Consider the following 16296-nt stretch of genomic DNA (forward strand, 5'->3'; position numbering starts at 1 on the left):
CAAGCGGTGCTCAAATTTGCCAACATAGAAAGTAAGAAATCTCAGTAAGAACATTTCTCATCAAATTCTTCCATAAATTATCTGGGCAGCTCTACAAATTTATTTTATAACTCTGGACAATGGACTCATTTCATTTTTCCTGAGGAATTTTAGAAGAAACCATCGAGATGAAGTTCACACTTACGCAAGCAAAATTAGTAAGAATTCATAAACAGCATCTGAGCTATAAACATTTCTGATTCATCTATTTATCATTGAATAACATTATCAAATTTCCCAAAATCTGATAGTCTAAAGGACTCCATGCCACATTTAAATAAAATAAAAAGAATTAGATCAGGTATGACTCTAAATCTAACTATAAAACTATGCTATATATAACTATAATATGAACAATAAGAATAGTGATGGCTGACTTAGCATAAAAAAATTATGTTTTCAACATAGTTCTGACACAAAATCAACCTATAAATGTTTTACTACTACTTTCCCTTCATATTAAGCAGTGATTCGAGTGTTTTACAATAATACACTTTATTTCAATGGTCCACTTTAGACATTCTGCTAACTATAAGTAACTTGTTAACTAGATGTCAACTAATAGAATAAGTTGACATGTAGTTGCAAAGTTACTTTTAGTCAAAAGAATGTCTAAAGTGGACCACTGAAATAAAGTGATACCAAATCCTTTTTATATCTCTACACAATTGACTAATTTCTGTCCATTTTTATTTCTCCTGAGGAATTTTAGGAAACGGGGAATTGTATGCATGCATTATGCACTTTTTTAGCACTAATTTAGCACTTAACACCAAAAAGTTATCAAAATTCAATTGAACGTACACATTTCATCTTTAAATTATGCAATAATACAATGCAATGATGAACAATAATGATCACCATAGGTCAGGGTTCATTTATAAAGCAGCACGTAGTTAACTGTGTGACTGGTTATCAGTCTCCTGAATCAGTGACTCCTGAATCATTTAAGAGATTCACTGAAGCTTGAAGAGTTCACTAACATGAGGAACATGCGTCACTGTCTGTGAGCTGTCATTATTAAGAGCAGCTGTAAACCTTCATTTCAATGATCAGTGTGTGGTTGTTCATCAATTGCCTTTCAGGACGCTGCAGTCAAAGCATCACTGCGGGTTCATGATGCACTGCAGACAGTTGTGTCCAATCTAAATATTTACAAGGTCTGATATCAGAACATGGAGAGACACTGGAAAACCTAAACAAACAAATGATCGTTAGAGTTTAAACACGGACCACCAGCACATGCATCCTCACTGTGGGAAAAGAAAAACTCGGCCACACGTTTTCATCAAGGAAAGGTTTATATTTCAGAGCACTGATGGACATATACCACCTACAAATATTTCAAATATCATTAGATACATAGTTTAAAATGTACAGTGTCATTATGCTTGATGATCCTTGAAAGCTTAATCTCTCTCTTAACATTGCTATATCACTCGAAATGTTTTATGACATACACCAACGGAATCGTTCTCCCTGGAAATCACACGATCAGTTATGAGAACGGCGGCTCCAGATGGAGCCCATATACAATTATTTCATAATTCAGAGCGATGTCTTTGAATAAAAAAGAAGCAATTTATACATGTACTGCATGTTTAAAAAACAGACAATCTTAAAAATATATCTTGATTAAATCAAATAGCACCCTAACGGGGCTTCTTGAAATGAGGAGTATTACTTCTGTCATTAATAATCACAGTATAGCTAGGTTAAAATGTACATTAGATAATACAACCATAGAGAGAGGAGGTTTTCTTGCTGTCATCCAGCGGTCATCAAACACGTCCGGCAGCAGAACTGACGGAAGAGCTTCTTCTCACATAATCGGTTTGACTTGACCATCTCGCAGAACACTTCATCCGCTGGGAAAGAGAAAGAGAAAGGTCAGACTTTACTCACTGACGTCTGTTTAAGAGTTTGCATGTCCCAGCATGTCCCAGCATTTAATAGTCATTTTGTGTCACTAACTTCAATCTCAAATGGCACCTATGGTATAAAGAAATACAGAGTGTATCCTATTTTCCTCAAATAGGATGCAGCTCATATGTTGTGCACTGGATCACCATTGTCAGAATCAATGCCGCTGACACCAGCGGACCGTCTGCTGTCCTCTTTCTCTTCTCAGGGTGAGCTGATGGTCATGTTATGTAAGTTTGGACAGAAAGAAAGTTCCAGAGGAATGAGAGGCAGCAGCTCCTGGTGAAAGCATTGTTGCTGCCCTGCCAAAGCTCTGCCTCGACCCACACAACCGCCGTTTACAACAAATCCCTGTTTTATCCAGCCTCTCAATTTACGCATGACCCTCTTTTATCTTTTCTCCGTACGTCACTCTCTTCTGAAATCTTCCTACCGATTGTGTCCATCTTTTCTTTGCTCTCTAACTGTCAGCTTTTATAGTTGTGCAACAAACTGTGTTTGAGAAGACAGTATAATTATGTATAATGCATAAACATGTTTTTCTCCCCTTTAGAGAACACTTTATTGTTCAGTGTCTTTACATTTAAAGAACATTAAAAGTCACCCCTGATTTTTGAATAAATTCTTTAATTCTCAAGCCATCACGTTTAAGAATTTGCTTTCCTCTGCAAGGGCCGTTAACATTGAGCTCATGTCAGTATACACCAGCTAAGTACCAAAGTGCATCTCATTCTCATGGACTGCAACTGATGTACCAGTTCTTGCTGTGAGATTTTACTCCACTTTTTCACCAAGGCACTTTCAAGTTCTCAAAAATGGGGGGACATGGTTACACATGGTCAGGCACTGCAAGGACGATCAGCTGTCACCTGTTTCCCTGTAGAACCGTCTTAAGGCGAGACACTACAGGTGAATAGGGTAAAATATTAAAATAACAGATATCACCATGAAACTTCCTCAGTTGATTACTTACACAAGTATATAAAAATAATGTATTACAAGTTTTAGAAATTTGTATGTTTAATTATGCAAATTAGGCATTATCTCATAAATATGTGTAAACGGTCATCAGCTGGAGTGCCCTTGAGAGCCACCTGAGGGGACTCTACATCAGACTATCATTATTTCACTCACAACTACATTTCCCATAATTCACTGCCCGGACTCATCATCCCTGATTATCACATTCACCTGTGTCTCATTATATTGTTTAGTTCACCCCATATAAGCCTGGTTCACCTCATCATTCCCTGCGAAGTCTTGTACGTTATTCCACTGCATTTCTGAGCATTTCCTTTGTTGTCGTTGTTCCTGGTTCCTGCCCGTGTCCTGGTTTTCCTGTTTCTGCCTCACCCTCTGGATGTGTCTGTTTCTTGGATTGCCTGCCTGTATATGACCTTTGCCTGGATTTTGATTACGATTCTGTATAACCCTTTAAATAAAACTGCATTTGGATCCTCAACCTTCGTGTCTCGGAGCAGTACGTAACAATATGCACGATTTTGCATATGTTTTCGGTAGATAGATCTGAACATATGATAAAGCTAGGTGCATTTTGTTTACACACAAGATGAAGAAAAAAAAATTCAGAGGGATTTCAGGATATATGCTTTCATTACCTAGGAAATCAAAATATATTTTGCGCCATATTTTTTGGATTAAAATGTCACATAAATCAGGCCAGGAATGATTTATTAACAAATCCCTCTGAAAATATCTTCAGGATACTGCTAAGTGTATAACTGGGGCTCGTTCTTCGTACGTTGCTTATTACATCCGAGATCAAATGACACATCCAAGATGATTTCATCGTGCTAATCATAATCCGGCTAATTGAGTTCTTCGAACACACTTGCCGGATAGGATTAGTATCGCTGGATTGAGTTATCTGAGATAACTGCGCGTTCACGCGCTGGCTTAAAAGGGGATATGTATCGATAGTGGAAACATTGATCAGCAACGCTGCCATTGGCTGCTCAGCGTGGCCAAAGAGCGCGCACAGTTTTTCTCATATTATATCTATGTTTTTTTCTCCTCAGCAGAGCAAGAACTAATAGTCGAAGTTTATTCGGAATTTTAATGTTTTAATCAAAACGCCAGGGAACACCTCAAAGTCTGCAAAAGCCAGGAGAGAGGGCTGGCAAAAAGTAGCAGACAATTTAAATCCGTTAGAAGTGGCCATGTTAGATGTTTTTATCACTTATTAGCCTATATTTTTGTATTTTAATAATTGCATAATTACTTTGTTCATTGTAATGTCAGAGTCACCACACTAGAATATGGGAACAAATAAAAGTGAAGTACAAAAATATTCTAATGGTAATTTTTAGTTATATTATAGTCTCTTTTATGAAAGGCACTGTTAAATAAATGGTTGTCTGTTTATAAAAGCAACCAAGAAAAAGGCTGAGAAAAAAAAAGATCTTAGTAGCCTACACTGTATTTTTGCTGCATTAAATTAAGGCCATATAGTCATTTCAGCTGTTAAATCTTGAGCAATGATGAATTGCTTTGACTTGTGGAAGTAAAAACTGATAAACTTATGTTAATGTAAAAATATGTATTGAAGAAGAGTTCAAAAAGAGTTATTGATCACATTTTTCCCAAGTGTAGTTCATTGTAATGACATTGTGTTTTCCTCTTTTGTGCACTTTTACATAATACACCAACACTTGTTAACTTAAGTGGACATTTTCTAACTTTCCAAAGGAAAGAAAGTATAAGACTTTGTAATGTCCATTTGTTTCCATTGCACTGGACAGTGAATAAACCCTCTCAGATAACTGTCATATGGAGGAACTAACCTACCTGCAAGTGCATAAAGAACTTTACTTCATTTATACTTGTATGCTTTATGGCTGCAATATAAGTTTAAGGATTCCACATCTACAGAAAGGCCTACAGAAGAGTCTGCACAGACAGAGGAGACATATGCCAACAGGTGGGCAGTGGATAGCCAACTTTTCCTTTTATTTGTTGCATGAGGCATGTGTCTAATATCTCTTGTTGCAGGCACTTGACCACTGGCTTTTCTTTACAAAGAACAATTGAAATAAAACTCAAGGAACTAAGCATATTTGTCTTTTATTAAACATTTAATGAAAAGTGTATTTTTTTTTTTGGCAGTGTTGTGTAATATGGCACATGCAAAAGCAACAATGTCACAGGCCCTGTCAGGTGTGCAACCCTCAGACTTTTCAGACACTGAAATCTTCCCTTTAGTTAGCCAAAGTTCATTTCATTGTGTGCCCTTGTCCTGGCTAGAGCTGCATTGTAACTGGTTTGGGTCAGGGAATGGGGTCTTAAAACACCTGTCTGCAGGCAGGAACATGTCATAATCACCTATGAAGAAATGCAGTTCTGTTAGGATCAGCATAAGTGTATGTAATACAGTGAGCTTGATATTTAATTTTGGAACTTTCCTTACCACTTTCAAATAATGTGCATACATGTGAATCTCTGAAAATTCTTAAGTCATACACAGATCCTGACCATTTTGCTTTCACATTTGTGATATGGAAGATTTGTCAACTGCCTTTTTTTTATTTGATATAATATTATTAATCTGGAATATTAAGAATCACAATAGTAACTGGGCTGCACATTTACATTGTGAACCCCCTTTCTGTTCACATAATCCCCTTCATTGAGGCCTTGATGGCAGTCTAGCCTATAAGCCTGAGTGACATACTGTAATCAGCATGGTCATGATCGCATGATCTTCATAAAAAAATATTTAAATAGTCTAATAAATAGTAGGCTATCTAATAAATAAAATAAAATAAAAAGCTGCTTAAAAAAACTGATTTACATTGGGTCTTCAGTGGCTTGGAAATGCCACAAAAAAAAAACAAAAAAAAAAACTAAAACTGTTTTTTAAACCTAAAAGCGCCAGGTAAACTCCGAATGACACGACAAACAGCACTTTCCATCAAGTTCTCCGCATCTCCAATAGTGTAAAGGAAAGAGCCACTCGCAATTAATCTTAGGGTACAGTTTGTGCTGTAGTTAAAGCCCGACTCCGACAAGTCGAAAATAAATGTGCGTTTCCAACAAATTAATAATGTAAACGACAATCTCATGAGTCACGAGGAAAAAAAATATATATATCAGAAAGTGCACTATCGCACTGCGCTGGACTTCCCGTATCATCTCCGTTTATGAGCCGCAGTCTAATCCTGTTTACATGAAATAAGCCTGCTCCCGAGCAGGTTTAAGATTGCGCACCTGTTGCTATGACAGCAAGTCCAGGATGAGCGTCGAAGAACCAAACAATCCAAGATCATGCCAAATCGTCAACAATCAAATCCAGCTAACTGAGTTAGCGACGTACGAAGAACGGGCCCCTGGAAAGTTTGGTGTACATAGGCTGAGATGTTTATACTGGAGAGTGACAAAAAACTCATTTTGAGAAAACGGCAGTTAAAGATTTAAATAGCACTAAATGAGATTTCGTCGTTTGCTTTAAATCCCCCTTTGGACATTCACGATTGGTTACTGATAGAAAGGAAATGCCCATATATGGGCTACATAGCATTGTGCAGGAGACTCGGAGCTTTACAACGATACCGGTCATGACAGACTTCAGTCAACAGACGGAACTTGGCAAGTCGCGTTGGAATGCTAACTTCTTGGTAAATTCGGGAGAAACTTACTGCCACAAGTAAATAAAATGTAATAAAATGATTTATTATTACGTATTTTCAACGTTTTCTTTATAGCAGCTTGAAAGAACACATATTGAAGGAGTAAACTAGCCCAAAATCTCAAAACTGACCACTGCATGAAAAATCTATGTTTTTGCCTGCCGTGTCACGCCTTAAGCATCCTATAATACAGACTAGAGCTGAAGATCTTTGCCCGAACCCGACGGGACCCGACGGGACCCGACGGGACCCGACGGGTTTGGTCGGGTTCGGTCTTAATTTCTATTATTTTACACGGGCTCGGGCCGGGCTCGGGCTCGCGCTTCGGGTTGCGTGGTAAATGAGCGGTCAGCTGATGTGTTTAGATTAGCGTGAAAATGGATCTTGAGGAGGTGAAATGGAGGCTGGTCTCTGGAGGACTTATTTTATTTCTTTGTTCCAACTTCCAAGTGGCCTCTAGCCTCCGTTAGTCATGAATAAATGATGTTAAAAAATGTATAAATTACTCCTTTTTTTTACGAAAGACAAAGCTGTGTGCGTGCGTCTCTTTTTTTCTTTCTCTCCCTTTTCCGCCGAGTGGTGCGTGTGCCGGCTCGCGGTGTGAAGCGCGTGTCCGCGCTATTCTCCGACACTCTTATCACTGCTGATAGACGGCCTTTTGGACAGTCGGGCTGTAAACGGGTTCGGGCTTTTAAAAAGCTGTCAATCAAAATGTACTTGTCGGGCTCGGGCCAAACTCTGTCGGGTTTGGGCCTTTTCGGGCCGAACTTTTAAGGCCCGATTACAGCTCTAATACAGACATTGCAGTTTATTGCTCCGGCCACATCTGTAGTCCTCATTCCTCTCTGCAGCAGGACTATGCCATGTTCACACAGGTGATCAGGGACCCTGGCCATCTTTCTTCTGGTGTTATTTAGAGTCAGTAAAAAGATCTCTTAAGTGTCCTAAGTGACCTTAATTGTCTCCTGCCTGTAAACTATTGTGTCTTAAGGACTGTTCCACAAGCACATGTGCACATATTGTTTATGGTTCACTGAACAAGCATGAAAAACATTATTTAGCCCATTTCTAAGAAAGATATGTAAAGCCTATTTGTATTTTACAAAATGATCTTTTCTCTGCTGATGGGGTCTGTGTCTACATGTGAAGAAAACCGGAGTACAACAAACATTAACAGCGACGGCTGTTCAAAAGGAGCGTACCGTTGTTACAGGTGGCGTTCATGATGCACATCCGACTGATGAGGCTGTATCCGTCCTTGCATTGCGTGCAGCTCGTTCCAGGACCCTGACAACTCAAACAGTTCTCCTCACACCTGAAGATGGACAGAAAAACTTCACATGAGTTTCCTCTTTTCATGTCTAAAAAGATAGATGAAAATGACAGATTTCCTGAAAACACGAGGGAAGCCAGACGACCAGAACAGGAGCATCATCACATGAATATGTATGAAGGTATGCGGCCGACCAGGTCTGATGCATCAATGCCAGAGAATGACAGCCGTAAAAAGAGCGAATGCCTTGAATCATAAAATGGTGTTTTAGTACCTTTTAGTATTAGTTACTTTAGTTAATATGAGTCAAACTGTGATATTGGATCTTGGAAGAGGAACATTAAACTAAGCCCCATAAACTTGAGCTCAGAGCTTGTTAATTCAACCGCCCCATATAAACACATCCGTGCTCTACATCCACTAGTCCAGGTCATTACTTTCCAAATTGAAAGAGGTCACGTACTCGTACTCTGATGTGCTGCTGACAGCTCAGAGCATTCACTGTGAATGAGAATTAACGCTCATTAAGTGGACACCTCATTCACACCGGACAACTGCAACTGAGAGTCAGACTGATGCTGCTGCTGCTAGATATCTGACAAACATCTGTTTTCATGGCATTATTAAATTTTCATACGTTCCTTTAATATGCATATAAACTTAAAGGAACACGCCGACTTTTTGGGACTTTAGCTTATTCACCGTATCCTCCAAAGTTAGATAAGTCCATACATACCCTTCTCATCTCTGTGCGTGCCGTAACTCTGACGCACCCACCGCTAGCCTAGCTTAGCACAAAGACTGGAGGTAAACGGCTCCAGCTAGCATACTGCTCCCAATAAGTGACAAAATAACGCCAACATTTTCCTATTTACATGTTGTGATTTGTATAGTCACAGCGTGTACAAATAACAAAGTTACATTAGATACAGCCATCTTCTAACCGTATACATACTGGGAACTATATTCTCAGAAGGTGAATACGGTGAATAAGCTAGTCCCAAAAAGTCGGCGTGTTCCTTTAAGTTTATATGCATATTAAAGGAAAGTTCACCCAAAAATGAAAATTCTGTCAGCATTTTAGCTACTCACCATCATGTCATTCCAAAAATATATGAATTTCTTTCATACACATTTGAAACGAAATGAGTGAATAAATGACTGCATTTTCATTTGTGGGTTAAATGTTCCCTTCATCAAAAAAATATTGAAATATTGTTTTTTTTAAATAAGTCTCTTATACTTACCAAGGCTGCATTTATTTGATACAGTTAAACAGTTATTGTGAAATACGATTACAATTTAAAATAGCTGTTTTATTTTAAAAAGTAATTTATTCCTGTGATGCAAATCTGGATTTTCAACATCATTACTCCAGTCTTCAGTGTCACATGATCCTTCAGAAATCATTCTAAAGTTTTCACACAAAATGAATAACGAGCGTGTACATACAAAACAAGTTCTTCCACTCTTTCCAATGACAAATCTTCAAGTAAAGCATGTGTGCCACTCTCAAAACCAGTTATAATACAATAAACACCTTTTATAAGGCCCAGGCCCATTGTGATTTGAAGGTGGATAAATTATCATTATAAAATATACAAGCTCTGATTGGCGTAAAAAATGACAACAGCTCCAAGGCCATTCATAACAGTTGAAGTGTTGAAGAACAGCTGTAAAAACGTCCTTGGCACTCCATATGTGACCTCTGGGCACTTATACAGTATTTACTATATGTACTTTGTCATTTGCTGGTATATGAGTTCAAACAGGATGTCTTTCACTGTAGATTGGTTACCTCAGGGCCGTACATTACCTCTGCTTTACGGCTGTCTGATCTATTTGCCTCCAGTGAACATCAACCATACTCAGAGAAGAACCCGTCTCTACTGCAATCACCATCCATGACCTTCATAAAAGCCTCTATTTGCTTTAGACAGCGTTCATAAAGCAAAAGACTGTTGATTTATAAATTGTGCAGTGCAGAGGCGGCTATCCTCTCCCGCCTCCCTTATGCTGCACATTACAGGAATCTAAAATGCCGTGATGGAGTTGTAAATCTCACCCATACATGAAAGATCTGTGCTGGTTCTCTCTGATTTTATCTGCAAAACAGATAGCTTATTGATCACTGATATGGAGATTAAAAAATAAAGCAGGTATAAACTAAAGTTATTTTCCTCATAAAATGTATATATATTTTTTTTTTTAATGTAACCTTTAAATATTAAACATCTTTAACCATAAATATCTTAAGAAAAATGTTTAATGAAATGCTTTTGCATTTTAAAGCATCATAAAGGTGTGCTCCAGTTGTCACTTTCAAAAATGTATAAAAATGCATATTCATAACCCAAGAACCCAAATGGCGAGTGAGATCCCAAGTAGCCAATCAAATCGCCGCACTGAGAAGCCTTGTTGCCATTCACTATATTGTCCGTCAAGCTTTACTGAACTGTCAATCACATTCAAACTTTTTTTTTTGGCAAATTCCTCATGCTATATGGTATATTTCAAATTAAATCAGTGTGCGCGAGGTGAGAATTATTAAAAGGGGCATATTATGCCCTTTTTCAAAGGTACTAGAATAGGTTTTTATGCTTGTATGTTAAAAAAACACAATGTTTCTCATATTTGACATTGTTGCAGCACCTCTTTTCCCCGTCTGTCAGTAACGCTCTGGGGTGCGTTTCCCGTACAACTATATAGCTCGCTGCTTAACTACCATAGTACGATGCATCGTTGGATAAATCAACTAGCTAGTCACGACTGTTTCCCGAAACCGTATGTCGCAAAGTATCGTTCAACCACGTTGGTTTATGACGTCTCGCACGTGGTGGACTAATAACTTATTTTAATTAATCTGTTTGAGATCGAATTAACGCTAGGTTTTGTCATATAAGTTACAGACATGGCATCTGAAGACCATTTCTAATTTTTCTCAGTTATTTTGCTTTATTACCAGACTCAATATTTGGCTCGTTCTTACATAGTAGAGCACGTTCGCACATGCGCAGTCTTCAAAAACGGTGCTTTAAATCTCTTGACAAACTAAAAGACGTAAATTACATTTGAATGTATTCTAAATAAATAACACAGGTTGTACTGAATGTCAGCTTGCTTATTTTGCTAAAGATAAGGATTTATTCAGTCTACATCTCATTTAAACTAGAAACTATGCATCTAACCACAGCTCGAGAGCTGTCGTTCCAACCACACAAGTTTGCGATGCTGTTTGCGAACGTTCGTTGGAACGATGGTTTCGGGAAACACCAAATCGTTGAACTATGCTGATAACGACGGAACTTGCGACCATAGTTGGCTAACGATGCTTTCGGGAAACGCACCCCTGTTTAGCTCGGGTCTCTATGAAGCCCCTCCTTCTGAAAAGCACAATGTGCTCTGATTGGTCGGCTGGACCAGTCTGTTGTGATTAGTCAACAGCTTCAAGCGTGTTTAAGAAATTACCATAACCGCGAGTTTCAACACACTATTAAAGCATTATTTAATGATGAATTATTGAATTCAATATGAAATGAATTGTTAAAATGACGAATATTGTGGCATGTACGTTCCCGGAAGAAAACTGGCGTTTCAGGGCGTTCAGAAACAGTGCTTACATAGAGAATAACTCCCTTTGAAGTGAATTTGTGCTTTGTAATTTTGCAGACCTTTTCCATGGAAAAAAAACAAAACATAATGGGACCCTTTTAATACTTCGTTAAACTTTATCAGAAACAATCTCCATAAAATTATTGGTGGTAATTTGTCCTATATGCGTAGATGTTTATTGTTTACATTCATTTATACATTCCACCACAGTGAATGTTTGGAGGATAAAGGCTCTTGCTGTTACACTCCTTTACTTCATTGTAAGTTTGTCAACCACTGTGTTAACAAATATTAATGTTACTGTAAAATGCAGAATAATACAACTGCATGGAAATACTAGGCTAGATACGCCAAGACTTGTTGCCTCGTACGATCATAATGAAAGTTCATTACGCCTGCCACTAAGAGGCGAATTCCAACACTGGTGTCCGAATGTCATGTGCAGTGGAATGGCGGCTTTGGTTTCGGTCTGAATGCACAACTTTCAATAGTACAGTCGTCATTTGAGACGTGTGCATGACTCACTTGCGGCACATCCTCTGTGAGAATCCCGCTGCCTCGCTCCTGTAGTATCCAGGAGCACATGTCCGAACGCACCGCCACTCCTGCTGTAAGAAGTCAGGCGCACACTGAATACACTCCTCCAGTCCCGGGCCTGCAAACACAGACACACTATTAGCTCAACGCTGGTGGTCTGGAATCGGTTTTCCGTTATTTATATTTGTGTTTCATTGGGTTCTTTGCTTGAGGCGTATTTGGGAGGGCTGGTGACAGAGGTTGATGTTAACAATGTTATCATTAATCAGTAAACAACAGTGGCCTGACACAATGTAACGGGTTCAGCTGAAGATGACAGATGATTCGCTGCACATCAAGATCAAAGTCAACAAAGGCCAAATACCAGCTGATCAGCTCATCTCTAAAATTAAAGCAAGACTACAAGAGACTTTCTTCTGTAGGTCAACCATGTGATCTCTTTCAAAAATGCTTGCATATGATCATCAAAAGCACGTATTCTATCATATAAAAGTTTGGGGTCAGTAAGATTTTATTTTATTTGAAAGAAATGTATACATTAATTCTTCAAGGATGCATTAAACTGATCAAAAAGGTTTAATGACAGTAAAGGCATTTATAATGTTACAAAAGATTTTTATTTCAAATAAATGCTGTTCTTTTAAACTTTCTATTCATCAAAAAATAAGAAGCAACACAACTGTTTTTAACAATAATTAATTCATGATAATTGATTATTTTAAATTGTAATAATATTTCATAATATTACTGTTTTTATTTTGATCAAATAAATGCAGTATAAGAGACTTCTTTCCATAAAAAAATCTTACTGAAGTGAACACCCTACGTATGAAGCACGACTGTATGCACACAGTTGATTTCAATATTGAAACTACTGAATGAAGTAAACAAGTCTCCCGCTCAGTCTACCAATTTAGATGGAATATGTTGCAGTGCATTGAGGGACCGACGTCTCCACAAATGCATGCCATGTTACTTTATGTCTTAAAATGCTGCCTACATAGGCAGCTCAATATGGGGTTTGGGAATAGAGTCCATGACTATGTTAAATGAGGTAGAAACACACACACACACACACATTCGGGTTAATCTGTCAATTTACTTCCCTCCGCCACGCTGTCTCTACAACATCAGCTCTCCACATTTCAGCGAACTTGGAAAGCAAACAACTCACGGCTTATCAGTCGTCTCTGGTGGGTTGGTATAATGAACTAAGTTAATTAAGTTCTATGGCTGAGCAGCAATAGTGATACAGGACTGGCAGGAGCTCTTTCACTCCTGCTGTCCTGAAAACAAGACAAACTCTTTACTCTTGCGTTTCTTAATGCAAATTGATTCTGCTCCTGTGGTAAGCAAGTTAGGCAAGACATCTGATCTCATCTGCATTCAGTTCATTTCATATTCTACAAGTTATCCGGGTTTCTGCAGGTATCTTCAAATTCAATTTAATGCTTTTTAATGCCATTTTTTTATTTTTAATGCCATACATGATCCATGACTAACCACACACACACACACACACACACACACACACACACACACACACACACACACACACATATATATATATATATATATATATTTGTGCTGTCAATTGATAAAAAAAATTAACTCAATAAAAAAAAAACTGTGATTAATTGCAATTACTTACACTTACATTTTTGTAGGTTTACATATTTTATAATGTAATAATTTCACAGTTAATCTCCAAATTAATGTAGAAACAACATAAAGACAGTATATTTCAAATACTTGTTTAATGCCATCTTTTTTTATGAATGAAGGACAGTCTCACTGATACTAATACAGCTACTGATGTCTGGATGAAAACGATCAATATACAGAAATTGAATAAAGTTATCAAACAGTCTGCAGGGCGTAAATTATAGATTAAATATAGACTAATCCTTATTAAAATACAAAAGTTCTTTAGTCAAGAGCAGTGAGTAATTTTCTCTGTTCCCTTGGTTCTTTAATTAACATTAATGACAGAGAGAATTATTGGCTGCTGTCCCTTTAAGATCTGCCGCTGCTGACAGAGACACGAATCTCACACGCGCCTCATTCTCTCACAACTCTTCACGTTCATTTAAGACTTTATTTAACTCAAGACTGATCTTATGTTATGAGGATACTCGACAAAATGGACATTTTGGCATAACTGTGTGTGTTACTGTTCATTCAAGCCAAGTTCAGGTTCAAAGCATTTGCATAACGGATGCTGCATACGTTAAATGTTTTAATGCGTTAAACTGTCTTCCAGCCACTTCTGCTGGATTTGCACTTTCCCATTTTTCTGGTCTAGTTTTACTCCTGTTATTTCTGCTGTACAAAATGCCTGCATCACCTCCGCATCACAGCAATTTTGCTCCGGCCGGAAGCGTTTATCACGCTAACGTACATATTTTACGACAGCAAATAATAAAAATGATTAATTATGAAGACTTTATTCAAATAAATTGATAGTATACAATTTTCTTCAAAACTATATCTATAAATTTTAATGCCTGTAGGATTAAAATGTTATGCTTTTTAATGCTATTTAAGGCCTTCATTTTTTAAAAATCCATTTAATGACTTTTAATGCCCCGCGCCGCGGATACCCTGGTTATATTTGAGTCGGCTCTGCATATGCAAAGTCCTATGAGTGAACTCAATGATTCTGAATGAGACTCACAATCATATATTGATGTAAATCAAGGTTTCTAAACTCTGGCCCTCAAGGCCCTCTGTGGCAGTTTACCCGTTTGTAATTTTCGAATAATCCTGAAGATCTTAATTAGTTTGTTCTGGTGTGTTTTTGTTCAGGGTTGGAGATTAACTATTCAGGATGGTGGACCTTGAAGACCAGAGAAGAAAAAAGCAGAGAAAATTGGGCCATTATCAATTAATCTGTATTAGCCGTTAAGATACTACTAGGAATGTTTGTTTATTGTTTGTTGTATAAAATTATGCGTTTGTTCTGAATATAATTTATTAAAAATGACTTGTGGCTGTGATATTTACAGCAAGTACATCAAATTGGAATAGAATAGAATAGAATGGAATAAAAAAAATGACCTGTGCATGTGGAGCAGGAGATGTGGCAAGGGCTGCACTTCATTTCCTCCAAGTTAAAATAAGTTCCATTGGCACACTCCGGAACGCAGGTCATTCCTGCCAGACTTTAATCAGGAAAAAAGAAGAGAAAGGTTAAACTCATATCACAATTCATTGCAATGTTTTCACAGTTTTAAAGTGGTCACATCATGGAAAGCAAAACAGTTATATCAGAACATTAACATGTGATGGCCACATTTACATATCAACACTTGTTTACGCAACTTAAGACTATTCACACCAAGAGAAAAACAAAATATATAATTGTAATTTTGTAAAATTGTATAGCTAATAATATTAATTACTTATTATTTTTATACCAGTGGACTATCCATTATATTATAGAAATAAATAATAAAGTATTTTAATATTTAGAATAGTATATTTGTGTATATAATGAACTATTTCCAAGTTGACACTGTAGCCAACATGCACAAAAATACTGTTTACCATCATTATTATTATTATATTATGACATTGATATATTATAGAAATAAATAATTAAGTTTTTTAATAAAAAAAAAGTATATTTGTCACTTTACCATGTCCATTATTTTACTAACCCTTAAAAAATATAACATTATTTCCAAGTTCACACAGTAACCAACATGCACAAAAATAGACCATTAATTTGTTAACTGCTATTATCACACGGCTCTGTGAAATACTTGATTCTGATTGGTCAATTGCGCCATCCCCCGATAACAACTGGTAAAAACTGATAACACAGGCTCATCCGGGTAACTGTCACTGAAGTCTGCTCTTTACGCTTGCTAAGAATGGTTTTGCGTCGTGGAAGCTTCGTGTTTAAAGAGCTAATACAATATTTCGGATCAGATCAATATGTCATGTCTAATTATTTACTTATGTGGCAAGTAGCCATTTAATAAACGGGATAATGCACATCGAGCCGGTTGTTAATCGCAGAATAAAACCCCTTCAGGCTAATGCAAGATCCTGATCACCCTGTCAGGGTTTATTCTGCAATAACAACCGGCTGGATGTACATTATCCCTTATTTGTATTGTTTAACAATTAACATTATTCAATTAATCCAAGTTATTATTACAGAGTGGACTTTCTATTGTATATTTTACAAATAAATAAAGGATTTTAATACTTTATTTTAATTCTTGTCACTTTAACGTGTATTATTTGACTACCTTA

The 16296-nt window shown here is 37.2% G+C and overlaps 1 protein-coding gene across 1 annotated transcript in view; it reads right to left on the reverse strand.

Annotated features, from left to right (window-relative positions):
* Positions 1-1321: 1321 nt before the first annotated feature.
* The window catches only part of pcsk6 (proprotein convertase subtilisin/kexin type 6), a 94747-nt gene continuing 79772 nt past the window's right edge, over positions 1322-16296 (reverse strand). The window contains exons 18-21 of the mRNA XM_084405153.1: positions 15091-15194; positions 12019-12148; positions 7811-7923; positions 1322-1907 (exon numbers count right to left, since the gene is read on the reverse strand). Coding sequence (XP_084261279.1) covers positions 1807-1907; positions 7811-7923; positions 12019-12148; positions 15091-15194 — 448 coding nt within the window. The 3' untranslated portion in view covers positions 1322-1806. The remainder of the gene's footprint in view (positions 1908-7810; positions 7924-12018; positions 12149-15090; positions 15195-16296) is intronic.

This window comes from Rutilus rutilus (assembly GCF_951802725.1).
Source record: "Rutilus rutilus genome assembly, chromosome: 3".
Lineage (NCBI taxonomy): Eukaryota > Metazoa > Chordata > Actinopteri > Cypriniformes > Leuciscidae > Rutilus > Rutilus rutilus.